At 44.8% G+C, this 26,356-nt stretch overlaps 1 protein-coding gene across 1 annotated transcript; it reads left to right on the plus strand.

The window, feature by feature from the left end:
• Positions 1–4,397: 4,397 nt before the first annotated feature.
• Positions 4,398–25,663, plus strand: LOC119399792 (uncharacterized). The gene is made up of 4 exons (XM_037666633.2): positions 4,398–5,155; positions 15,654–15,691; positions 17,311–17,511; positions 21,723–25,663. Exons 1-4 carry the CDS (start codon positions 4,799–4,801, stop codon positions 21,820–21,822), a joined length of 696 nt encoding a protein of 231 aa, XP_037522561.1. The 5' UTR covers positions 4,398–4,798; the 3' UTR covers positions 21,823–25,663.
• Positions 25,664–26,356: the final 693 nt, after the last annotated feature.

Below are 26,356 nucleotides of genomic sequence, written 5' to 3' on the forward strand. Positions count from 1 at the left end.
GCGCGGTTGTCATGCAGCCACCATCCGCTTGTGCGTTAGTCTTTTTTCCTTAATTTTGCGCTAGATATTTTTTTTTATATTCTTCTCCTTCCAACCTTTTATTTTCTTCCCCTGCTTGTTTCAGCAAGACGGTACGCTTCTTCGTGCAATACAAATTTCTCACTTTCTGTGTGATCGCTAGACGCTGTCTTGCGCTCTTCTGTAACTTGTTTTATTTGTTTGTCTAATTACTTCCGTACCTCCTTTTTTCTATCTTGCAATAATTATTGAGCCCTGCTCTTCTGATATTATGCGCATCAGCGCTCTTCCTGTTCCTGGTAAATCCAGATTGCTCTGGAAAAAATATTTTCATATCTCAGTATTCCTGCGATATCTGCTATTTCCGTTTTATTCTGCTGCGGTTCCTTCCTGTGCAGCGTGCTTATCTCTACCTCTAGCCTAGGCGTCGAATCTGTTAATTGACAGTTACGCTCGCCTCCTTGCGGCATGATAACAGGGGAGCGAAGTTTTTCAGAGCTCTTCCAATAATGATCAAGCCTGCTGGACTTGATCATTATTGGAAGCGCCCGCTGCGCGCTGACGCGCGCCTTATGCAGGACCCGAATAAAGTTTTTCAACCAACCAACCAACCAATAATGATCCTGCCTGAAAAAAGTTTCAGGAAATTGGCGTTCACGTTGAGCTAAAAAAAAATCACACACCTTTGATCGCCAGTTGCAAGCAGAACTTGTGGTACAACACGTTGTCAAAACCTATAGATATGTCGATGACTTCCTATTAATTTTGAACGTAATAACACCTCGCTTATATCCGTTGCTAACATCTTAGAATGTTTTAAACAATGCGCACGTTCATTATAGTTCACCCATGAACAACAGGCCAATTATATGTTATGGTATTTTATGTTAGCCGTTCCCTTGTTCTTTGGTAAGGTGGACCATGTCTACTGGGAATTCTCGCCACGGTCCAAGAAGAGTGTGCTACCACATATGACTCCTCACACTAAGCTCGTAAAAAGAGAAATTGATATTTTCTGCCTCTGTTCCTCGTTGGGGAAATCCTGTAGGCGTATGACAGAGCACAGCTTCCGCACGCAAGTGAGTCAGTCGTCTGATCAGCTCGGGTTTCCCTGACAGTGTGATAGGTGCAGTGGGTGGTACTCTATTAAAGAAGGTAAACAGGACAAGCACTACCAACACCCACATGCTGTACCACACAATCTGAAGAAGATTGGTCGAAAGCACGGGGTAGACGTCGTGTTCGTAAACTGGCTCAGATGTGCTCACTGGTTAATATCCATGGGAAAGCAGGGGCGGATCCAGGTGCCAACTTTGGGGGGGGCGGTTCCTTCATCTGACCGGGGGGGGGGGGGGGGATGGTAGGGTAGGGATGAGGAGAGACAGGCACTGCAGGCAGGCGGGGGGAGGGCTGACACATGCTTTGGGGGGGGGGGGCGATCGCCCCTACCGCCCCCCCTCTGGATCCGCCACTGTGGGAAAGGGAAACTCAACAAGAAGGCACGCACAAAAAGCTTTGCCAAGCACTTTGTTCCGTGCGCTTATAAGGTGGTTTATAAAATTCCGTTGCGCTACGGAAAAGTGTACAACGGGCCGACGTCTAAATTACATACTCGGAGAATATGCATCATCCTTGAAAGTTCTTGCATGTGACTCGCACTTGTCTTCGAACTGCTAAATAGTGCAGGTGCATTCCACAGTTTAGTAGTACAGATTTACTTAGCAAGTCTATCCACAGACTGGTCAGGGAGATAATAATCAGTCTTAATAACAAAAGCTATATTGTTAGCTTTGTCGGTACGGCTTGGTAACACCGTGTAAGTAAGTGCTCTTGTGAAAAAGGATTCAATTCCAATACACATCACTTGTAAGTTGAGCGTCTGTCCTGTCATTTCTTTTCCGTTCTTGCTGTTACTCTGCTCATACGATTACAAAAAAAAAAAAAACTTGGAGGTCGCTTGAGCTTAGCTTTCACAAGTAGAACGCGATAGCGTAATGGGACCGTGTTCGTATTCCATTCCCAATCGCTAGCCCGCTTCGCTTATCGATAGAGACCTAACCCGTGCCGCAAGGAAAGCCAAAGTGCAGACGCCCTCCGGGTCCAATATCCATGCATGCTGCTCGACAAAACACGCTCACACGGCGGGACGACTAAAAGCGCAGCCGTTAAAGCCCCTCTACCGTTAAAGCCCCTCTACTAAAGCCCCTGTACCCCGAAGATAGAGGGGCTTTAGCGGCCGTGGCCGCCAAAGAACTGCTCAAGAACCTTCGATGTGCGTACCACCAACGCTAATTGTTGTACATATATAAATAAGTCGCCATTGGTATGCTAGAGGATGTATGCGGAGTGGCCGAGCCGCTAAACTCGTCGCGCCACGGGGCAAGAGGTCGCAGGTTCGAATCCCCAGTCCCACTCGACCGAAAGATTTTTATTATTTCTTTATTTGCATCAACCTCGAGTTTTCGCTCACGGTCGACGCTGATTTTCCGCTCACAACCAAAGACGCCGCCGCCACCGAAGTTCCTGCGAAACGAGCTCTAACGCTATCGCGCTAATATGTTGCACAAACTGACAGCGACCACCTTGTTATCGCTTTAGGCCTACTTACCTGCCGCAGCGGACGCGTCGCTTGTGATTCGGTAGCAGCTTAATTGTTATGTAGGCGCACATTTAACATTAATTTGTTCTTGTTGAGGTGTGTGTTGAGGATCGGTACCAATCAGGGGTTGTCCTAAAACAGCTAGATATCTCGAGTTTTTAAATTTCGTATTGCTTGTAGTGCATCGTCAATATCGTCGAATTAAGCCACAAACGTGGCTGCGTTGAATCAGTACTTTATTTATGCTCGTAGCGAAGCGCGAGTAATTGGTGTAATAAGTGCGAGTCATAAACGGGAGTGTGAAGCACGCGGAAATTTGTATGGTTATATATATATATATATATATATATATATATATATATATATATATATATATATATATATATATATATATATATATATATATAATATATATATATATATATATATATACCCATCATTTTTGTGTCTCCCACACAAAGTGGTTTCCTAGGTCGTCTTGCTAGCTGAGCCTTTGCCTGGACTGTAAGAAGTCCCTCGTACAGGTATTTCGCTGTAAAGGCATATCGTTGCTGGCGGACTCCACAGCTAAAATTTTCTTTAGGCAAACATTTAGGTCTCCTGTGATATCGTCTAAATGTGAAATATATAACGACACAATGCAAATTATGAAACCAGCGGTTCTGGTCGCACGTAAGAAAAGCGTGGAAAAAACTATTTTCCCGGGTGCCAATTCCCATTAAAAATGTTAAAGAGCATGACAGAGATTGTTGAATCTACGGCGGGAAAACGTTGGCGGGAAACGCCATGCCGTGCACAAGACGCGCGAAGAAGCGGGCGTAAGGCGGGGCTGCTCGTGAGCACGCAATAAAAAGAAAGAAAGAAGAAGTTTTCAACCAGCAACACGGGTGTCGGCCTCTTCTCTGTCGCTACAGAGATAATTAAGTCGAAAGCAGCGGAACGTACGAGATTCGCTATCTCTTCTATTTATCTCTACCAAGCAGGCGCGCTATATATCTTACCATCGGAGGAGGAGGAGGAGAGGTTGAGGAAAGGAAAAGGCGCAACTTCTGCAACCCTAATTGGGAGCACGGCTCAGCGCCTTACCATCGCACGTTTAATTCGGAGTAAGCTACGTGAGCTGCTTGTAATGGTTTTTCGTGACGCCAGCGACAATAACAAGCGCAACTTGAAAGCATAATCCTTGAGCACATTATTCCACGGTGGCCGAACCTAGGCAACGCACACACGCGGACTTCGTTCAAAACAAGCCTCAACGAGGAAGAAAGTCCCTCTCCAAAACAATGTCACGCGATAAAGTCGGAGTTCGTTTGCCCTCCAAGCGTTTTAATTTCAGCGCTACTACGAATAGCACCGCAACCCTCCACAAACCCGCATCTGAGCGTCCAGCCGCAATCCGTTAGAAACTTGAAGTTTACAGATTGTCGCGCCATCTCCTATCGGAAAGCGTACCACCGTTTGAGCTCCGCAAACGTTTAGGTATATTGAGAACGCTTTTATTCGTTCAAATGCAAATTACGAATAAGAAATTCACCGCGTAACCAGTTAGTTGGTAACAACGTTATTGGCAGTCCTGCAGTCCCCTCATAGTTTTCGTAATTGGATCCCTGCTAATTATATGCGCAAACAGGCATACTTATTCTAGCGTCGATAGATGGCGCGAAAACGGCTCAGGGATTTTCAGGGATCAACGATCCTGTCGGGAGGCGGCTCACGCAATCAACTTTCACGACTGTGGCGATTTAAAGAGTCCCATTTCTTGTTTTCGTTTCGGCCGAGCTGGCGCGAAACGCACCGCGCGTTTTTGGCGCTTGTTTGCTTGCCTGACCTCGCTTCCCTTGCTCGGTATATCCGGTGTGCGATTTGGTGACTGCCGTCGTCTCGCTCTCTCGCCGCATTCTGGAATTCATTTCGCGCTGTCGCAACAGCGGGACACCGTCGGGGCAAAAGAAGACGCCGAGCCTGCTCGTCCCTTCGACGCCCGCAGCAGCAACCCGCCCACCCGTCGAAGCAGGTGTCTCGCGACCGCTGGTTTGCATACATGTTGTCGCGGTTTCAACGGCGTTTGACTCCCACTGCGACGACCGCCGCGACAGCGTTCCCGCATGGCAACATGGTGCGCGACTTCTCTCAAGGATAGCGTGCTCGCTTGATACGCTGCGTGAAGCGATCAACGATACGATGAACGAAGACGACTCCACAACGGCCGCCGCTCCGGCGTCGTCCGCGGAAAACAGCCCAGCTCGTGCGCGTAGGGGTGGACGTACGCGCGGCAACAGGCTCGCCCGCAGCCTGTCATCGTGCAACTGTGCTTCGTACTGCTACTTCTCGCTAGCCCTGGTGCTTTTCTCGCTGGGCACGGTGCTCACCATACTGGTGCTCGATGATAGCGAGCAGATGTTTCCGAACCTGACTCACATGTGGCTTATCGGGCCGATATTCATTAGTTCGGGACTTATGTTCGCCGTGAAGACGATCATGTACCTACGGAGGGAGACCATGATCGCCTATCTGACGAGGCAACATTCCTTGCTACGCGTAAGTATTGCGTTATGACTTGTTTGCCTGAGCACTTCGTCATACGGGCACTTTCGATCGCGATAGAGCCACGATCGAATTCCTCAACCGCGATTGGCTCCTTCGGCGTCCCGCGCGGTTGAGCCACTCGAGATCGAGAATCCAGATCGGGGCTCGATCGCGATCGAAAGTGAGCCGTGTGAAGCGTCGTTCTTTTCGTTTACGCTTTTATTGACGCAGTGCAGGGTCGATGGCGCACGCTTAGAAGCGATCGCGAACGGTTCGTGGCGCTACGGGTTTTCGACTAAGCGGGTCACGCTCTAGTTTGCCCGGCGCGCTGTACAACAAACGCGCTTTGTGCTTGTGCAGTGCGTTCTTGCAGAAGGATTGCACCCCCCTGTTGACGTCACACTTGCGGACGTTTCGAACACCACGTAACGTGTACCACCACACGTTCGCTTATCCGGTGTCCTTGCGATTCTGAGCTGGCACGTAGGGCGTAGCGATTTATCCGATTATCGGCCGAACATAGGCTGGAATGCGTGATGAAAAGCAGCTAACAGTGAAGGCCGGTGCAACGGATGTTTCGCCTTCCATCTTTTTTCTTCTTTTTTTTTGCACATTTGGCGATGAAGTTTTGCAACTGACATTTGCCGTGTCGCATTCCTCGCTCAAAGCGTCACTAAGTGTACGGCAAATGCCTTGCCTTTCAAGCCCTGCTTGTTTGCTGGCTTTTAAAGCAAACAATACTGATCACATTATAAATTTCTTGTAAGTGTAGGAGGCTTTTGAACTTCTATACTCGGGCCAGTCACAGCAAATGTCACAAGCACTCGTACACATTGTCAGTGTGCGTTTCTTTTTCCATTGTGAAATTCACAAAGAGCGCTTGCAGTCACCCAAGGCAACTGGCTAGGAGAAAAACTGCAATACAGTTTACAGTTAACTCCGCTGCCTCACTGAAATCTTTGCTTCGAGCCTAGAGCCGAGCATAGCTACGACATTTGGCACAGAGTTGACTCAGCCGTGAATGAGTCATGCGAAAGGAGCGAGGGAGCTTTGGCCAAAGCTACGATGGCAACGCGTACACACCTGCGTCACGTTAACTGCCACCAGTTTTCTTTTTATTTGCATCTTCCTGCAACTTCGGTGACAGCCGTTGTGCACTTGCTCGTTGTGGAGCAAACGCCACACAAAAACAAACATCCGCAAATAGCTCGGGTCGGGACCTGTGGCTCTACGCAAGTGTACAGATGTTAACTAACCCTGAGTCACTTTCCGAAAGGTAGTGCCATTATTTGTTATCTCACCGACACATCTTCCTGTGGCCTGAAAAGTACCGTCTAACCATCTCGTGCGCGGGTCACCTAGTTTTGTTTTACCCTCCACTTTGGCTAGCTGAATTTTTGCTCCCTATTGAACCTGTATCGCACACGACATCACCAAAGTAAGGCAGAAGTCCACGGAAAGATGGAAGCTTGAAAAGATGAAAAATATTTGAACAAAAGCTGTTGCTGGAGCTCCGGCAACAGCCCCTGCACACACACAAAAAAAAAGCGAAAATAAACAGTTGCAGCTGCCCCTTCCTTTGTCTGAATAGTTCAAGAACCAAAACGGTTATTTTGCGTTACTTTCAGCGGCTTTACACTTTTTTAAAGTAGCTATTAATTCTGAAATCAGTATTGTCGACTTTTTCTGTCTACTTGTTTGTAAAGCAGGCTGTTTTGCTGCACTTTGAAATGATGAAAGAAAAACTGGTGGAAAAGTAGTGACATGTTAGGTTCAGAAAAGTGGATGACATCACGTGCATTGAACCCGTAATTAATGCTTTAGTTAGAAGCAGTACGTGGAAGACGGTTGGGCAGATTGCAACACAAAAGTAAACAACAGCCAGGAAGGTGCAGCTTATTTAGCTTTGAAAATTACAATTCATCCACCTTCCACTCCCAAGCGTTTGCACTATGTTTATAAATAATTTATACTTAGCAGAGCATTTACCTTTTGTGCATGGAAAGCTGTAGCTTGTGCCTCTGAGAGCAGTGCCGATTGCTTTCTTGGCGAGCAGATTGTAATGTTAATGGCTGCGTCATGTAACTTGGGTCGTGTCACCATAAGCCATCTTGTGCTCATAGGCGCTATGCTAGTTGGTATTTGTGGGGACACATGTGACTGTGTCAGTTCACAAGCCACTGCAGAAGCTGACATCACAAGTCAAGTAGGTCAGAGCCACATACAAAAAGCTAAAAAAAAATGAAATTATGAGATATGGCACTGGTTTGGAAAATTAGGCTAAGCTTCCGTTCTATCTGTTTCCATGGCAACCAAACTACCAGAGTGGGGCCTAGTTGCACACCGATTTACCTGTTCTTGGTGTCTTGGACTTGTTTGTGAAGTTGCACGCATTTACTAGGAACGAGCAGAGAAAATAATCGCGGAGCTATCTGCATGCCGAAGTGATGTCTTGCATTAAAAGATTTGAACTTAATTTGAAGCGAACCTTGTGGCGACACTTAAATTGAGCCTAATTTGCTTTCAGCCAATTTACTAGTACTCTAATTACATGGCCCTTGAGTTTTTCTCATGAAGCTTTGGCAGTAGCAGCATGATCTAAAAAAAAGGTTTCTTCCACATTACAACAAAAATTATCATAACTGATGATTTTGTTGAATAAAATGATGGCTGAACTTCTCTAATTTCATGTCGGAACCTCAACATCAATGCATATGTGTGAGATCACAGATTTCAAAGTTTTATTTATTTGAGCTGGGCTATTTTATAACCTAGAGAATGTTATGAAAAATTGCTAGGTTGAGCTTTTGGTGTCTATATGATGTGCCAGCCATCGCCTGGCACAAACTGGTGATTTCTTCTTGTTGGCCTCGATTACATAGTGAATAATAATAGACCAGGTAACCAGTTATTTTCGTAATTGCCAGCTCTAAAGCGAAGTTCCTGAGGCTAAAGTTTTTTTTTTTATAAGTCAAGTTGTGCGTCACATTCTGAAAAAACATGATGCCAAGTCGTTTCCAGCTCACTACTTCCTCTCTGGTTTTTCTTTCTGCATGTCAAAGTTGCGCCGTTTCAAATTTCCGCATTTCAGAGATGGGGGAACTTATCGCACACCCACGCCTCTTGCAAGCGTAACAGCAATGCTGCCAGAGTTTCGGTAGACTCCTTATCGTTTCTCTAAGCCGGGGCAAGCAGATCTGGAAACTGTCATGTGGCTGCTTACTCACAGCAGTGACCAATATGGCTAAACGTTTGCCCTTTTCTCACTTTTTCTCAGTTGCTAAGTAAGCCACCAAGTAAAGTTAGTTTTACGAAAATAACTTTTTGAGTGTGCCACTATGGCATGCTCACTTCACACTCTGTGTTTTGTGTCGCAACAACAACTGTGCCGTTTGCTGATATTTGCCATAAATCAATACCAATTTGCCCACCTCCCAATCCTATTCACCACTAATAAGCAATCAAGTTAACTATGGAAGTTGTGATAAGCTTAAAACAATCTGACACCAGGCTTTTGAGTCTGACGCATGAGTTGATGTGCGTGCCCTGAGTTGTGTGCATGTAATTAGTACCTTAGGTAATTAATCATCATGACGTAGTAATTAGCACTAACAAAGAATTCACATTTTTACAGAAGGCGATGGCTAACGTAACACCAGTTCTACTCATCACGATATCTGTTTGGCCTCCTTTTTTTTTTTGCTATTAGCTCAGCCCGAATAAGCTGGCACATGCTATGTAATGTATAATGCCTGTTCGCTTAAAGTAAACAGCATTAAAAGTGATAGGACGGTTTGGCATCGTAGTGGAGCTCACGAAATGACATTTGAAGAATACGTAAGAACGCCATGTTGGCATTACACAAAACACTAGCGAACTTCAGTTTCACGGCAAGAAAAATACCCCGGCCGCTATTGTTCATCTCACAATGCCGCTGTGACAGACAGAACTGCTAGCAGCATTGCAAGCACCACGCCTTAACAGTCATCGACACGAGACTGTTGGGAAATGGTCAGCGTTTGCAGCTTGAGCTGTACTGCCCATTTCTCAGTGATATGTCTGCACACCACAGTATTTCGTGCTGTGTAGTGTTTGGGCACCCAATAGTCGTACTAGAGACAAAAGGCAGAATGCTACTTTGCCTTCATTTCAGAGCCAATTCAAGGGAGCGTGAGAGTGCATCCGTCTCGGTTCATTGTTGTTGCAACCGCATGCACCGCCACACCTCTGAATGTTCCAGATGTTGTAGCCCTCCACACGCAGGCAGCGTGTGTACATTTGATACCAGTACAGCACCAATTGTGATGGTGTCAATCAACTTCGAGTACCTGTATAACTTCTGTCACAGTTAAAAAAAGATTACCTGTGCACCAGTAAATGCATTCGGATCCGCCAGGTCATGGGAGCTTGCAAGTTGGTGCTGTCATCGCCCTGTCTTATGATTCTACATCTGTTCTGGTTTACGATTCTTCCTTTCATAAGTGTAATCTACTAAAACAGTACAAATAAATGCTTGTATTTAGCATCACTTTGAAGTTATTGGCATCAATTAGCTTCTATGGCAAAGCTTAAAGGTACACTAAAGTGAAACAATCAGTCGGTTTAGATGGATAAAGTGTACATTCTCAGAACTCTAATGTTGTTAATTTCACCATCATAACCTTATTAATAGAAGAATAAATCGAGGTCAAAGTTCCATTTTTAAGTTTCACGCCGAATTCTCCATGTGTGACGTCACGGATTTTAAAGTGTACTTGTCATATTTTGGCGATATTGGCTCAGCGAAATTTCCTAAAACTTAGTATATTAAGCCTATGGCGCCCTCGCAGATCAATGTACTTCATATTTACCGATTACTCACTACGTTGGCCCTAGTCGATGCCGTCAGAATCTATGATGTCGCGCCATTTAGTGCGGGAATTTTAATGTAGCATCGCCACCCGCATTTTCTTTTTGCCTGCTTTCTTGCTTACGAAGCATCTTCTTGCGGCAAGCGTGCTGGTTTTGGAATTGTGAAAGTGTTCATGACTAATAATATAAAGATCGTGTTTCTCTTTAATGTCCCTTTAAGTGTGAAGTTAGTGGACTGTTCTTTGTAAGTTTCTTATGCTTGCCTTAAATCACACAAAACATTGCTCTTTATAACAAGCTCAACTACCTTATGTCAGTGCCTTGCCCTCTCGTCAGCACCTTCATCACGTCATGATACGTATTGTTACGATGGGGTGTGTTTATTTACGAATGAATAGATGAAAGCCCGGCCCCGAGTTGCTTCAAAGGTACTTCGTTCTCCTCTTCTTTTTGTCTTCTTTGTCGCTTCAGCGTAACAATATGTACTATTAGATAGACTGCAGAAGTTTCAAGCATCAGATGGTGGAATTCAGGTATGTTCCAATAGTTATGCAAGGCACACTTATGGGAAACATTAAAGCAGCTTAAGCTACTAAAGTGTTCTTTCACTGCATCGTTGGTAATTTTATGGCAATATGTTGATCCTTGGAAGAGACACTGGGAGTCGTCATTTCATTTTTAAAATATTGCAAAGAAATCGCAATGCCTCTACATCAGCCTGATGCCACAGGTTGCTTAAAAATATTTAGCATTGTGGCGACATAAAAGTTGCTGCAAATTCCTGGGTTTCGTTTTTATAGCAAAGCTGTATATGACTCGGCTGCTGGGATGTCTTCGTCTCCGTTGACGGAAAACCGTTCCACAAAACTGAAGCTGAAAGTGCCCATCTCCATTGAAATCCTGTGTAAGACTCACCGCAGTGCTTATTTCAACAGAGAAAAGCACAGAACAAGTGTCAAAACTAAACAATAGATGATAAGGTGCCTTCAAACATTGTGAAGCACGTGGCATCGAGAAACGAAGTAAGATGTGCAAACGCAGACACAGAAAGAGAAAACCAGACGACACAAACAGGCATTTGGTTTCTCTGTTTGCCTTCTCTTGTGTCCGTGTTCTCACGCCTACCTTCTATCATGATGAACCCCTACAAACAGCTCGACTTTCTCTCCTTGGAAGCACGTAGCAGTCGTAGAATGTGTTTTCCAGCTAAAGATTGCAGTTGCATCAGCTGCACTTGCTGCAAGGAATGGCAACTCTAGCATACGAAGGGGAATCTGACGTCACTGTGCTCGCATATGTAAATGACGAACCTCCTTGGCAAGTGATTTCATTTCTGTTCTGATAGCACTATGGGAAGGCCACGCACAGTTAAGATTCTTGAAGAGCAGCGTCTCGATCGGTACAGTGCTATAAATTGTCTTGCTGTCAGTTATTTCTTGCATTGCATTGCTCATTATTTCAAGGTTACGTTGCATTGATCTTTTGGATCAAGTGATAACACAGCTCCACTGGCCAACCACCTTCGCAACATGGATTGGGGGGCGCCCAATTTTTTTTACTCCTTTAGGCTGAAACACTGCTATTACTGATATTGTATTACATACTGATAACAAATCAATAAGGCCTAAACTAAGCCGGGAGGGTTGTAAAATGCGACGTTGTGTTAATCTGGTGCCGGAATTTATGGTGTTTCATACTGGTCTGTCTGGAGCAGGATCGCTTGCTTCACGGTGGCACAAGTGTTTATCCCTGGTTGATATTGGAGTGGGTTTGCAGTTCTCACTTGTCATTTTGAATTGACTTACACCGCACTGAATTTATTCCACTCACTGAACCACTGCAGTCTAGATACGGGCGGAAGCTAACTGACAAGCTTATGTGACTTCCGCCTCCGAGAGAGGTCCTTAACTATGTGTGGCCATCCCACACTGCTATCAGAACACAAACATATCATTTGCTAAGCGCGTTAATCCTTTACATATGAAAGTACAGTGACGTCCATTTCTGCTTCGCGCACTACAGTTGCCACTTCCTGGCAACTGCAGCTCATGCACCTTCATTCTTTAGCAGGAGACGCATGCCATGAATGGTATGTGCTTGAGCTAGTTTGTAGGGATTTGTCATGAAAGAAGGGAAGGTGCGTAGACACAAATTTCTTGCTACAACTATACAGGTCATGAGTTTTGGCAGCATCTGCTTGCACTTCATGTACCAGTTATCTGTAGTGATGGGCTGTGCTGCATTTTAAAGCAACCAAGGTTTAAATTGGGCAAGCGTTGAGAATGTGCCTCGTACAAAAACAGCCTAAGCAGAAGAGAAGGAAAAGACCTCTGCATGGCCGCCACGACGTATTTCTGGCTTGTGCAACCACTTCCTGTTTTCGCAATGCATACAAGCATGGCCTCCGAGAGTGTACTTTCGTTACTCGTGGGACTCGTTTCCAGGGGCATTAGTTAATTTAATCACCACTTGTGGTTGTGACAGTTCTTTACAGTTCACCTGCAATGTTAAATAAAAAACAATCTGAAATAAATTTTCCACCCCACTGAATGCAAAGTTTTGAGTGCATTTGGTGAGCGGCTAATGATGTGATATGACAGGTTAACATCCAATTGATAATTCAATCTTGAAAATTTGATGCCATGGTCTCTTGAAGCGAGTTTATTATGTACTGGTTACTTACTTACTGCTAGCTAGCATTGCACTATGCAAGTGTGTTCATTCTGTTCTAAAAGTTGCTGTTACTTTGTTATGTTTTTTAAAGTATTTTTTCGCTCACCACAGAATGCGAGTACTGCTTACCACCTTAGCTGCCATTGCCTTAGTTGTCTCTATGCAATATGTAGTATTAAAAAATTTATAATAAAATAAAAGCTCTGTTATTAATTAACTGTGTAGGCCTGTGTCCTCTCTTAGCCTGCAGGTTTTCACAAAAGTTTCGATGCACGAGTCAAAGCATGCCACCTGGGCCAAATGGCTGGCAGGGGTGGCCTTGTGGCCTGAAAAATGTGGGGTGCCTTCAAAAATGTGGGGTGCTTTGCTCCCATCTGTGTATGTTCGGCCAGGATTTCCAGCTGATTTAGAGGCTGCAGCTTCAATAAATTAGGATATCTTTTTTTGTCTTTCTTTTTCCGAGCCAGTTGTTTTTATTTCACGAGTGAATGATAAGAGCCAATCATCCGGTTGCTTAAATCTTTTCGATGAAATACGAGGCAGACGTCGTCCCTGTGCTTTCCGCGGACCTGGTCGTGCAGGCACAACAGATGTGGGGTGTTCTGCGTTGTTTCCGAAGTGGGCCTAGTTGTTGCTCTTTCTGAACAGCTGTTTCTCCAACTGTGCACTCTGCCCTTGTGGCAACACTGCTGCATTTAACTGCTGAGCATTGCTTCAGTTACCGCACCACGTATGGACAGCTTTATGGATGCGCCTACACTGCTACTAATCACATTCATACGGCACAAGCTTTCGAGAAGGCCCAAAAGACCTCGTAATCCACCTCATGGCATTAACACTGCCAAATTTGAAGCCATCATAGTGCAGTGGGCGAGAAGGTTAAGTGGTTTTAAAGGGCTGTGTGTTATTCATAGTGTGAACTGCATTGACATCACATTTATGGTTTCCCGCTAATTATTTTTACCAGCTAACAAGTGTTACGAAGTTAACGCTCAGTTCATGATGTGCCTTTATAAGTCGGAAGCTTCTCAAATGCTATCACCGTCGGCTGCTGACCCGAAAGATGTGGGTTTGATCCCACCTACGGTGGTCTAATTTCTATGGAGGCAAAAATTCTAAAAGCCTGTATTCTTAGATTTAGGTGCACGTTACAGAACCCTCGATGGTCGAAATTTCTGGAGCCCTTCAATGTGATGCACCTCATAATCATATCATGGTTTCGACACGTAAAACCCCAGCGATTATAAATTATTATTATCAAATGCTATCACCACTTCTAGTCAGATTCCATGCATGCCGCAGATAGCGCTTTGCATTGTAAAACTTATACGAGCTACAGCGATTACACTGGAATATGCGATGATGCAGTTATAATGAGCCAATGCAGTTCACCCTTGGATCAGACTTGGATAGCCAGTGACTGCACTTGACGCTATCGCCTTGCTTTGAGGGTTATTTGTCATTGCAGGGCATAAGTTCACCTAATAAAGAGCTTAATCATTAGCTAAGTATTTCGCTCCTGCATTCTTTACTGTCACAACAACATGACAATATGAAGAAAGCAGGCAATGAAACCAGAGAAAGCATAGGTGAAATTGTTATGTTTTAACTTAGAATCTAGGAAACATTGGTGATTAATTCAATTTTCCAAGGTTAATTTTCCTGAACAATCCCGATGAACTCGATAAAAAAATTTTAACATTTTTAAACACTACTGCAGAGTTGGCAACTGCTTTAGAGGTGAATGAGCACTTGTCACAGAGAGGACTGCAAGCACAATTAAATGTTTACCTGCATGTTTTGTCTGGAATTCAATGTAATTCTGCATGTGTCAACTGTAAGCTGAGAGATCCCAGCAAACTAGTGGATAGCTCTCTCAGAGCCAGTCTAAATACTTGGCATAGTTTGTATAAAAACAGTGTGGCTGAGAATTTACTGAATTGTTCTGATAAATCAGACTGATCAATGGTGCTGCTATTTTCTCACCATTTGGGATAATAAATACTGGCCCATATCTCATTAATTTTCTGTGGAGTGTACAACCTTGAGCTTATTTTATGATGTTACAAAGGTTGTACAAATTGCTGCAAAAAATTTAGCAAGTCCTGTTTGCAGAAAAGCATTGCTACCCAGTTTTTAAACTTCTTGTTGAATATACCTCTGATGGCTTGAAGTATTCAAGATGATAAAATAGCTGTTTGGACTTGTTTACGCTTGCTTTTACAAACCGATAATGAAGACATAAAAACAGCAATAATTTAATTCAGTGCTATACCTGAAAATATACAAAGCAAATGAAAATATACAAAGCAGTATTCCAAAGCTTGTTTCCATGCAGTCATAATGTAAACCAGTTTTAGTGAATTTTTCTTTTTAATGCACTTCCTGTGACATACGTGTTGAGCTCATTGAAGTAACGAAGTAAACTCAATATCTTGCTCAAATTAAACAATTTTTTTAAAGTATGGGCAACATATGGGAATGCCAAGATTTAGTTCTCTCACTACAGCAAATATACTGTATGCGAGCAGAAATTGCATTTTATTATTTTTGTCAAACAAAATTATTCAGTCCTTCAAGCATTTTCGCTTCAGTGAAATTATTGTTCTAACGAAATCAAGCTCAGGTTTTACGACTCATTCAAACCGAGGTTTAGCTGCGATGACACATGAGCGAAGAAGGAAATAATAAAGCAACGTATAATGTCGGGTTTAATGTCTGTGAAGCTAGGCCAGCATGCTTAAGGGCAAGCGCTCAGCATTGTCTTAAATTTTAAAGTCATCTAGCAGTGTTTCGCATTTTAGAAAAGTTTGAACTGTCACTTTAAAGGCAGTTGAAGAGCGTTATGATAGTGCAGTATGGCTGACTCACTGACCTTATAGGCCAAAGTGCAGATTTCTTTTTAGAAATGTAACGCACATTGTGGTCTAGCAGTGGATGTTCAAGCTCTGATGAGTAATGTATGCCTTCTCTTATCTGTTTCCAGGAGCTTCATCTCGTGGCTGTGGAGCCGGGCTTACTGAGGTAGATCCTTCATTGGCACATTTCACTGTGAATGGCGCCCTCCTCTGGCAGGTTTTGGAGTAACAACCCTCAGTGTCAACATTACATTTGAGAGTGCTGTCATTGTTTGTCCATACCGTGCAGGAAACAGCTATAGTATCGCATTACAAAGCCCTTCACCAGCTCCTATTCGCCATTTTGCTTATACGCTGGGAGTTCTGTGGTTAATAATAATAATATCTGGGGTTTAACACCCCAAAACCAAGATATGATTATGAGAGACGCCGTAGTGGAGGGCTCCGGAAATTTCGACCACCTGGGGTTCTTTAACATGCACCTAAATCTAAGTACACGGGCCTCAAACATTTTCGCCTCCATCGAAAATGCAGCCGCCGTGGCCGGGATTCGATCCCGCGACCTTCGGGTCAGCAGACGAGCGCCATAACCACTAGACCACCGTGGTGGGGCGTTCTGTGGTTCAGAGAGCATTTTGAGTGTGCTCTGAAAAGTGGGGAGTGCTCATCAGTTCATCGTGGGCAAGTCCAACTAACTCTTCTTTCCAGAGCCTTCAGAATGATGCCAAGAACAGGTGAAGTTTCTTAAAGTGATGCTAAATTCGTTATGGCGGTTGAGTGATGCTGGCAGAACCTGGCTTTGTTCAATCCGAGTCCAAGTGCGGGCTACATGGTTAGTGAACGTGAGTCAAAATGGAAAAGCATATTTGGTAGGAAAAATATACACTCTGTCTCGGCGAAGTTCTGTTAATTTCCTTCACTAGACAGATGCATCAAGCACTAGTACAGCAAAATCAAGTATCGCCCAAACGTAGTGCGATGTCTGAAATGGGTCAAAAGAAAAACATTTCGGTTATGTAGTGACATTGAGGCTAGTGGTAGGACAGTTTAACCATTTGCCTCAATACACAGAATCGACTCTAGTGCTGAAAGAGGAGGTCAAATGAGCGAGGGTGGTATGGTCTGCGACTGGATGCTGCTGGGTACGAATAAGGTGCGTTGTTTAGGGAGTTGCAGTTAATAATTGTTGGGGTTTAACGTCATAAAACCATGATATGATTAAGGGATGCCGTAGTGGAGGGCTCCGGAAATTTTAACCACCTGGGGTTCTTTAACATGCTCCTAAAGGTAAGTACGTAGGCCTCAAGCATTTTCGCCTCCATCGAAAATGCAGCTGCTGCGGCCGGGATTCGATCCTGCTACTTTCAGGTCAGCAGTCGAGCACCGTAACCACTAGACCACCATGGCGGGTCAGGGGGTTGCAGTTAAAGCTGTTTAAGGTGGCGCCTGCCTTTACAAAGTTCACAACTTTAAAGAGTTGAATTGTTGAGAACGTATTAGAGAATCTGGATAGTTTAGCGATTCTGGCTCGAATCCCAATTTTTATTATGCGACTTTTGTCAAGGTCACATGAGCTTTTTTACCGCTCGCCATGTTTTTTGAGGCTAGCATCTGCTGAGGCACTTAAGGCTTTCAAGTGGTACCAAATGTCTAGCATTATGGCGCCATGGCAGTCACCCACTGGCTTCCTTGCACTGGCGTATGACTGGGAGGGTATTGATAAATGCAAGAGGTTAGGTGCAACTATAGGAAATATTTAAAACTATTACTTCCTGCCGTCTGCAGGGGTCTTCAACAAAGGGCAGCATCCCTGCCACCTCCGTACGAGGCAGTGGCGACAGGCTGCGACTCTCCCATGTGCCGTGGTTCGACAACGGCCGCGGCATTTCCACTGCTCATGGCTACCACGGAGGAGGACCCACCCTCCTACGAGGAGGCACTCCTGCTCATTCGTGGTGGCTCTGGAGCCTCTCCTGCTACAACAAAGTGAGTGCAAGGGCAAGCGGTGTGGTTGCTGAGCTTTATTCCTTATTCGGTGTGTATTCTCCAATGCTGGATATTGTTTATTAAAGGGACACTAAAGGGAAACACTTAGTTGAGCTAGATTGAAAGATTAGGTTTGTGTAAAACCAATTCACCATTCCTGGCGATAACGGAGCATTTGTAAGCGAGGAAACAACGAAATTGAGAAATTGGAGTGGTGCCCTCTGTCATGCACTGTGGGTACCTCAGTAAATGACGTCAGATCATCTGTTCTGACTGCCGAACGGCTTACATAAATTTTGACAATAAATAAAATGCAGTAAGCCATAGTTGTTGCTACATATTACGGCCATGTAGCTCTCGGACACCCGTTGATTATCACAAATCAGCAACCGAGGTGGTGGCATGATCCTTTATTCGGCACGGACAATTCAAATTGAGAAGCGGCACCAGGGACTTTCGGTGGTTGTTTTCGACACAAAAAATTTGAAAAAATTTGTTTACTGGTGCGCAGAAAGTGGTGATATACTCCAACGCAGGTAAACAGTCATTCTAACAAAACTTAATATTTTCCTTTAGTGTACAGTGCTCACGGATTGAAGCATGACATGAAAACTTCAAGTGTAACAACTCCTATACAGAATTGCTCTAAATAACTGCGCTATGGCTCTATGAACCTGGCCTGTATAGGTTGTATTGGCTCTGATGTAAGTGTACAAGCCAATATTATGCCAATGGGCCATGAACTGAACTGGGTAGAAGTGAAAGTATCTACATTGCAGAGCCCTAATTTGACATGTTTCAATCCGTGAGTTCTGTACAGTCAGTTTGACTTCACCCACATAAGGGCAATAAGACTGAGGCGCGTCCTCTTACGTCGCGCCCCAAAGCTGGCCTTGTGCCTGCGGCATTGTAAACGAACAAAATAAAAATGGGCAGATCCCACGTACCGTGGGAGCCGATGTAATGCGAAGCGTGCGGCGGGAAGGTGACGGTAGCGTAATTTTGTTTACTGAGCGCAAAGTTACAAAATGACGCTAAAGATTTGTATAAATTTTATACGCACGCATATATGTTGAAGAGCCGTATATGTGTTATATAACCAGCTGTTTACAGTCGGGTAACGCTGCCAACGGCAACGTGAGTATTACGAACACCAGAAGCGGTATGCTGATATGTAGTCCTTATACTTGTCACTTATTATGGAGAACGCACGCACGTTTTACGTACCTGTGTGCATGTCTGGAAAAGGTTCTTGGAAGTTCTTGAACAAGGTTAACATCAGCGTGATCAGTGAGCACCAGCAGCTGGTCATGACTTGTTATCGGGTCCGGTCGTGATAGCGGTGACGAGGGGTCCATGTGTAGTGAAGTGTGAGGTATAGTACAGCTGATGCAAATTGTAATTGCCTCGGTCATTTCGTCGACAAATTGTCTGTCGATATAGGCCGTCGAGGCTGCTAGGCCTGGATAGTGCTACGTAGACCAACATCAATGGACGGCGCTCGTCGTATTCGTAGACTACCTGGGCGTATGTGGCCTACGTAACCTAGTCTACAAAGCGGCTGTCAATCAATCTGGCATCATCCTCGGTCAGCATGAGATCGCCCAGCCTCGTAAGAAATGAAGAGGACACTGCGTCATTCTTGCAGACTAAGTGCTCTTTACGGTGCAATGATGTGAATATCATACGTATCTTTTGTTAATGCATTCCTTAGGGTTGGAGCAATGATTCAATATAGCTTGCTGAATCATAGGAATACGAATGCGATATTTATTACACTGCTATAAAAGCGGAGCCAACACTGGAGTAACCGACGTTAATCTGATATGACGCCTGTATCGTAGGAGTACACAACGTAGGAGTATCTTGTAGTGTTTATTGCTTTCTTGCAAAATTAGATAGCCAGCACCACAACCACAATTGACGTTGCACCGACATTACTCCTGCGTAGTCTCTTTTTCCAAACCAGTTTATATACCTGGCGTGGCTCTGTGGTAGAATACCTGATTGCCACGCAGAATGCTTGGGTTCGATTCCTGCTGGGATCCTAATTTTCATTCTTTCCATTAGTCGGGTCATTGTTATTGATGTCGGTTTTTCTTAACGTTCTCGCATTTAAGTTTCAAATATCTGTTCTGGTGGTGGTGGTAAAAACAATTATTAGAAAAAAAGGAAAACAAGGGAGGTATGCAGGGACTGCCCCTTAAGGGGACGGCACCTACAAGCAGTAGGTGGGGCTCCCTAGTACGGGACCCCATTCTCTCGCCGTTCCTAGGTAGATGTAAACTGTCAATCACCTGTGGCGCATACCCGTACACGGCGGCCCGTGGTAAACGGGTATGTGCCACACGTGTCTGGAGGAAAGGGTTTGACGACGTACGCGACAGGATTTTCACGTTAGTCATGTCATGACCAGACAGTCACATCCGTCAAATTCTCTTACCATCCCATGCAAATTTTCGTCTACACCAAGTTAAGGAGGCGATCATGAGAGCACCTAGACGTAGGCGGCTAGATAGATAGATAGATAGATAGATAGATAGATAGATAGATAGATAGATAGATAGATGGATGGATGGATGGATGGATGGATGGACGGACGGACGGACGGACGGACGGACGGACGGACGGACGGACGGACGGAAAGAAACGCTCTAAGTGTCAAAGGTTCGCTAAGAAATGCTTCGCATTTAAAAAATGTTGCAGTGGCTTAGCTCGGCTATGCCAGGATAACGTAGCGTTAGCAAAGGTTCAGCTGATTGTTCTTAGCTTTCCTGATTGTCTAGGATTAGCTTGATTATCATGCTTACTGCTGCTCCAATGACGCACACACGTTATATACGTATTATGTAGCACATGTATATTTATTTTGCCAGGCAACTACTTCGGGATCTGACGAGTTAAGCTTCTCCCCTCTTCTGTGCCGTTGAGCAGCATTAGCGCTCTCCTTCTCCTTGGCTAAACCACACTGGCAAATGCCAGTCAGAGGCGCTATCAAGCGGCTCCAGCGCAGTGTCAGACAGCGACTGCACAGCGAAGGCTAATAGCTGCGCGCGTGCCGGCGCCAATACGTCTGCCATGGCTACGACGTCACTCCTCTGGAAAGCGCGAACTGGCGGTGGCGAGTCGCGGCAGAGTGCGAGGGAGGTGCCGGCTCCGGTGCGTGACATCACTGATCCTCGCGCATGCGCAGCACGGCTCTTGAGGAGCCACGCGAAACTGGCTCGGCTAGGCCAGTGTAGCTCACGCTACAAAACTCTCTTGCTACGCCGCCGCTGCTAGTTGAACGGTGCGGAAAAGATGGGACAACTCGAACCGCGCACCTTTTCTCCTATTTTTCCTCTTTCGCTTTTGCTTCGCCCTGCATGCCTGCTCGCGTTTTTGGTAAACAATAAACAGTTCCTCACAAGACGTTGTTGTTATCGGTTCCTCCTGCATGCGTTGTACAAGACAGTGAAGCCAAAGAAAGCACTGGGGACATTAAGTGGTGAATATTTGGTGAGATGAAGAGAAATGAAATTGGACGAACAGCAACTTGCCACTAGTGGAAACCGAACCCACAACCTCGGCATTATGTCTGCGATGCAGTACCACTGTGCTGTGGTGAAACCTTCTCCCTTATCCACATTCTTGGGTACTTCTGTCTGTGTAACCGCACTATTACCTAGTGCCACTTGTGGCCATTGCAGCAAAATGTAGAACATTCTTTTTGCCCATCACATAGTACGAGAATCTGTGAGGGACAGGCAGCTGAACAGTAAACACTACTGAGCTATTTAAAGGCATCAGCCCTGCTGGAATCTAGACCCTTACTATGAAATCAATAAAGACTAGGGGAATTGTTAGAGTGTCCCATTTTTGCTATACAATACCTTGTGAAGGTACAAAAAAAAAGCTGCAAGAAAAGTACAGGGAACGCTATTTGTTGTTTTTAATTAACCCTTTGAAATGCCTTGTATACAATTGTGTACACCTGTAGTTTTTGCTAGTTGCGTCAACTAGTGCCTAAGAAGGAGCAAGATACTTTGTGCTTTGCATGAATTGGCCGCATTGTCTGTTGGTTTTACTAGTTGTGTCTAACAAAGAAACTAGCCTCTCGTATTATTCCCCTTCTTTTGTACTAACAGGCCCTTAAGGTGCTCGTAGAAATGTGTAAGTATCAGCAAATTACCGCACTGTATTGACATTATCATTCACTGCTCTCCTTGCAGGACGTTGCCAGAGCTATCGCCACCGCCACCGTCGACACAGTCTCCCGCAGCAGCGCCTGTGACGGTGATTACAGTTCAGGAGGACTTGCCCGACCGGTAGCTGTCATCCATGCACAACCCTTTGGGTGACAGCGTTCTGGTGGCTAGATCTGCTTTGCGGCATGTGACCCCGTAACGAACGAGTGCACCACTCGGCCACTGTTATTCGGGGGTTATGCTTGCTTTTTCCATATTGCTGTGATGACGACTTAACGACTCGGCTTCGAGCATTGTCGATTCTGATTCCGCATTTGGTTTCAACAACGCGGAGTTCGTTGGCGAGTGCCTTGTTGCAGTGTGAACAAAAAAAAAAGAAAGATTTGTGATGTGTTTAGAGTGAGTGACGTGTGGGGATTTCCGATAGATAGTGAATGTGTTTCGGTGCTTTTGGTACTATTTGATAGGGACTGCTAGAGGCTTGGTTGACATGGAAGATGATATGCTCTCGAGCAGGTGGGAGGAAATGTGCATTTAATTAACAGCTCTCCTTCGCCGACTGATGCAAAAGAGCTGTCACTATAAAGGAGGCTCAGTGCGCACTCTGATCTTGTATCTAAAGATGTATTTCTTGTTTGTAATGGCTGACTGAACACATTTTCGACCATGATACCTTGTTTGTGGAAGCAGGTTGACTGTCCACCTCTTGGCCTTCACTGGAACTAACAACTTGTCATTCCGACTGACTGAAATGGCATGTGATCTAACCTCTGCCTAGACAGATGTGCAAGACCTCATTCACACAGTTGCCTTCAGCTCTGTCATGTCACTGTCATTTGCCCATGTTTCTACAAGAGTAGAGTGTCCTCGGAGGCGTTTGCCTCCTGATCAACGGCAGCCCACAATGTTGACCACCGCTGTCGTTTGCTGGACACCATTTCTCTGTCGTTTCTCTGATAATGGAGTACGTTGATGTCGGAAAGCGTTTGATCGCAACGCGCTCAAACGTTCACTGCTCCCACGAAAATTCTCCGCACGCTCGTCGTATCCTCAAATCGACTTATGATTATGTCAGTGTGACCGAAATCCGACTGTAGTCGTTCACATTTAAAGGAATTTAAGTGTGTTTACTATGGTTCTTAGCACATTTATTCATCTTTCAAGCACGGTAAGTGAACCTGCTGCACCTGTGTGAGGTCTCGACTTTGTTGTCTGACCGTTTTGGCTGCATTTGAATCGTGAGGGAATGCAGAAGCATTTGTGTACTCTGCTCTTGATGTACTGTAAAGAATCTTAGGCGGCCAAGGTTATTCTGACGCCCATCATTACAGTCTCTTAGAGATCCTGTGTTGCTTTCGTGCCTTCAGTCAGCGCAGTCTTGGTAATTATTAAGGCAAAAGTGTTAAGTGCCTCATCAGATGCTGGCCACATCGTGTGGTATAGAGACATGACCACAATAGAAATCAAATGAATAAAAATCAGGGTCTGATCTGGTACCGAACCCCGATTGTGCGTCGCAGTTGAGTATTTCATCACAGAGCCACACCAGTGCTTGAAAACTTCTGGGTAAAAGACCCTACACAGTAGTCATGTCGGGCAAGGAGTCGCGTTAACAGATGCAATATTGCGGGGCAGAGTCGTAGAATAGCGCGAGGCATCACGCAGTGTGAATTGCGTAATGATTGGTCGGTTGAATGCTCCCAACGCATTACAAAGGGCTCGGCTGTTGTTCATAATCCTCATCAGCCACAGCATCAACAAAAGCGTTCGTGTCACTTAGCCTAAAGTCACATAACCATGTGCACTTCCTTGAAAAAGAAGAAGAAAGGAAGAACAGTTCAATGAAGGGCTCAATGAAGGGCTCAATGAAGGGCTCAATGAAGGGCTCAGTGAAGGGCTCAGTGAAGGGCTCGATGAAGGGTTCAATGAAGAGACAAGGAAGGTGAAAAGGCTTTCACCTTGATGTCTCTTTGGAAAGACCTAGGGACCCCGGCAGTTTGTTTGCCTAACAACTGAGCTAACTTTCCTTGGCCTTATCCAAGGCAGGATTCAGTATTCATGTACATTTTGACATCATTATATGCTGCCTGTCAAAATGCTATTTCATTGCTTTTTGGGCATGTCTTGGATGGCTACAGGTTGGGTAGGCTACAGGCTGGGAACGTGGGTTGGTAGCATTCTATGACTGCAGACATATTGTGAACCAGCAAGACAGCAAAGACTAGACAGCATTTGTCTACCCTCTGGCTTTTTTTTTTCTGTCCTGCCTGTGCACAAAGTGTGTGCTGCTGTGGATGGGACGGACATGGCAGCATGGACGAAGCGTGGCACTAATTTATGTACTGGTCAAGCCGCTTGAGGCTCGGCTTAGCTGTTCCTGTTCCAGGCTTTGTGAACTGCTTTGGTTTGTTCGAAGTTCCGTAATGGCCAGACTCATCTGTTTAGAACCCAAGGTGGTAGAAGTGTACAATGCAGTTGTGTTGGACTGTTTTCACCAGAGACGACACTGTCCTCAAATTCTCGTGACACGAACTTTGCGAGTGGAGTCGGTTTCCAAGCTATCTTGTAGGAGATATTTGTTCTGAAATTCTCGGCTTGGCTGCTGTCCTCACACCAGCGATCATTTTTTTCTGCACGGCATGTGCAATAGTTTAAAGCTGCTTGGCATATCTGTAATGGTGTTCATTGCTGGCAGTGCTGCTTTACAGCATGAAAGGTATGTCACTCTCTGTTATCAAGGTAGTGAAGGCAAGTGTGTTCAGTATTGAATACAGCGAGTTGCTTTGTGAATATTTACTTGTTCTTGGCTGTGGTAACAGTCATGTTAGACCAAGCGTTTCTCTAAAGCAACCATTCAGTATCTTTACGGTGCACACGTTGAAGAGTGTCATGGGTTTCAGACGTGCGTACTAGCATGTACAAATAAAATGCAAACTGAGGAATTCAAACATTTATTTGGCATATTTCGCAGAGGTGCAATTTTTCATGTACTGCTGGGAATGATTAATTGCACGGTTATCGTAAAACCAAGTAAGAAACCAACGTACGGTCTTTCAGTCTGACCAATGTAATTCTCTCATTTTGCTTTTATTTGTCTATGGTAGCAGCACATAGTCTGGTATTAAAAAAAAAAAACATGCACAGTCATACCTTTGTAATATGCCTGTTATAAAGATATGTTGGAAGGCCTGGGTAATTTCAGGAATTGGATACACGAGCATGTAAGCTAACAGGCCTTCTATAGGACAACACCATAAGCACAGATTTTAGAATAACCCCTCCGTGTCTACAAAGCCGCATCGAGTTCCCCAGTCAGTGTAACAGTGTCATTCTTTTAAGTGCTCTTTGTGATAAATTAAGCGCAGTGGCCTTTGTGGAAGTAACATATCTGTGTTGAAATTACTTATGCTTATGGAAAGCCTGGATGCAAAATGTAACACATGCTGTACTTGAAACTATTGTTACTGCCTTGTGTATGCGATGCCGGCATGAACTATATCTAGGGAGGCAATTGATGATCTTGTCATGTTGAATTCTCTACTCACTGAACCTGTGCAATTCCAGTTATACCCACTGACTCGGTAACTATGGTATTTTACTGCAGAGGTTATGGGTCTGGTTCTTTTCTGTAGTGTTTGCACTGCATTTGGGGTCTGTATGCAGGGATGTGCATGCGTCAGACTTAGTTTATTGTTTAAAGATCCTTCAAGGAGAAATTGGTTGGGAAGTCTTTGCTAAGAATTCTTCCTCTTTACCGGAGCTCCAGCGCTTAATTATGAGTCAAACACTGCTCAGTTTTATCTGTTCTTTGAGCCCCCCAAGTTCTCAAGTGGTTTTGAGTGATAAGTTGCGTATGCCATGTTTCAGGAGGTGGGGCCGTTCAATGGTGCTATTACGTCCCGCTAGCTGGGGATGCCTGACAAAGTTCAATTTCTCGCGTATAAGCCCTCTTCCTCCATATAACCCCCCCCGAACAAACACTCAAAATAAGAAAAAAAGAAAAAAAAAATCCCCCTGTATTGCAGTGAAACCACCTTGCACGCCGAAATTTGCATATAACCCGCGCTCGACTTTCAGTACGTGACGGGGTGACGAAAATCATCGTAACTTGGTTTCGTGCTTTCCTCTATTTTCGTGCGCGTTATTCGCGTGAAAATGCAGTACCAGTCAGTCGAGCTGCAAGGCCGTTGAGTTGTATCATCGACTTGTGTGAGGACGAGTGCAATGAATGAGTATTTTCTTTCTTGCAGTCCGCCATGAACCGTGTGTGCCTCTGTGACCACCTTCTTGCCATGTGATTGTGTCATGTGACCATGTAACGTGTGAAGCTTCTGATTGCATTCCTTATTAATTGTTTTGTTGGAGAATCTGTATGTGTGAATGCTGAAAAAGTGTGCGTGTGCTATCTGTTCCAATCGTGGTGTGCCTTCTGCAACAAGCTCATAGTACAAATTTACTGAGAATCGTGGGTGGTGCACAAACGCTTGCCCTCCCACAAAGCAATGGTGCGCACATTTTTTTTTATTGTTGTGTTCTGTCTTTATTGCCTGTCTTGAGCTTAGTGAGGGCATGTGCAGTAAAGGTGCGTTAATGTTTTGAGCATCATTATAATAGGCAGGTATATTACATTCTGAATTGATGCTGTCAGTTGGAGAGGA

The sequence above is a fragment of the Rhipicephalus sanguineus genome, chromosome 7 (genome assembly GCF_013339695.2).
Source record: "Rhipicephalus sanguineus isolate Rsan-2018 chromosome 7, BIME_Rsan_1.4, whole genome shotgun sequence".
Classification (NCBI taxonomy): domain Eukaryota; kingdom Metazoa; phylum Arthropoda; class Arachnida; order Ixodida; family Ixodidae; genus Rhipicephalus; species Rhipicephalus sanguineus.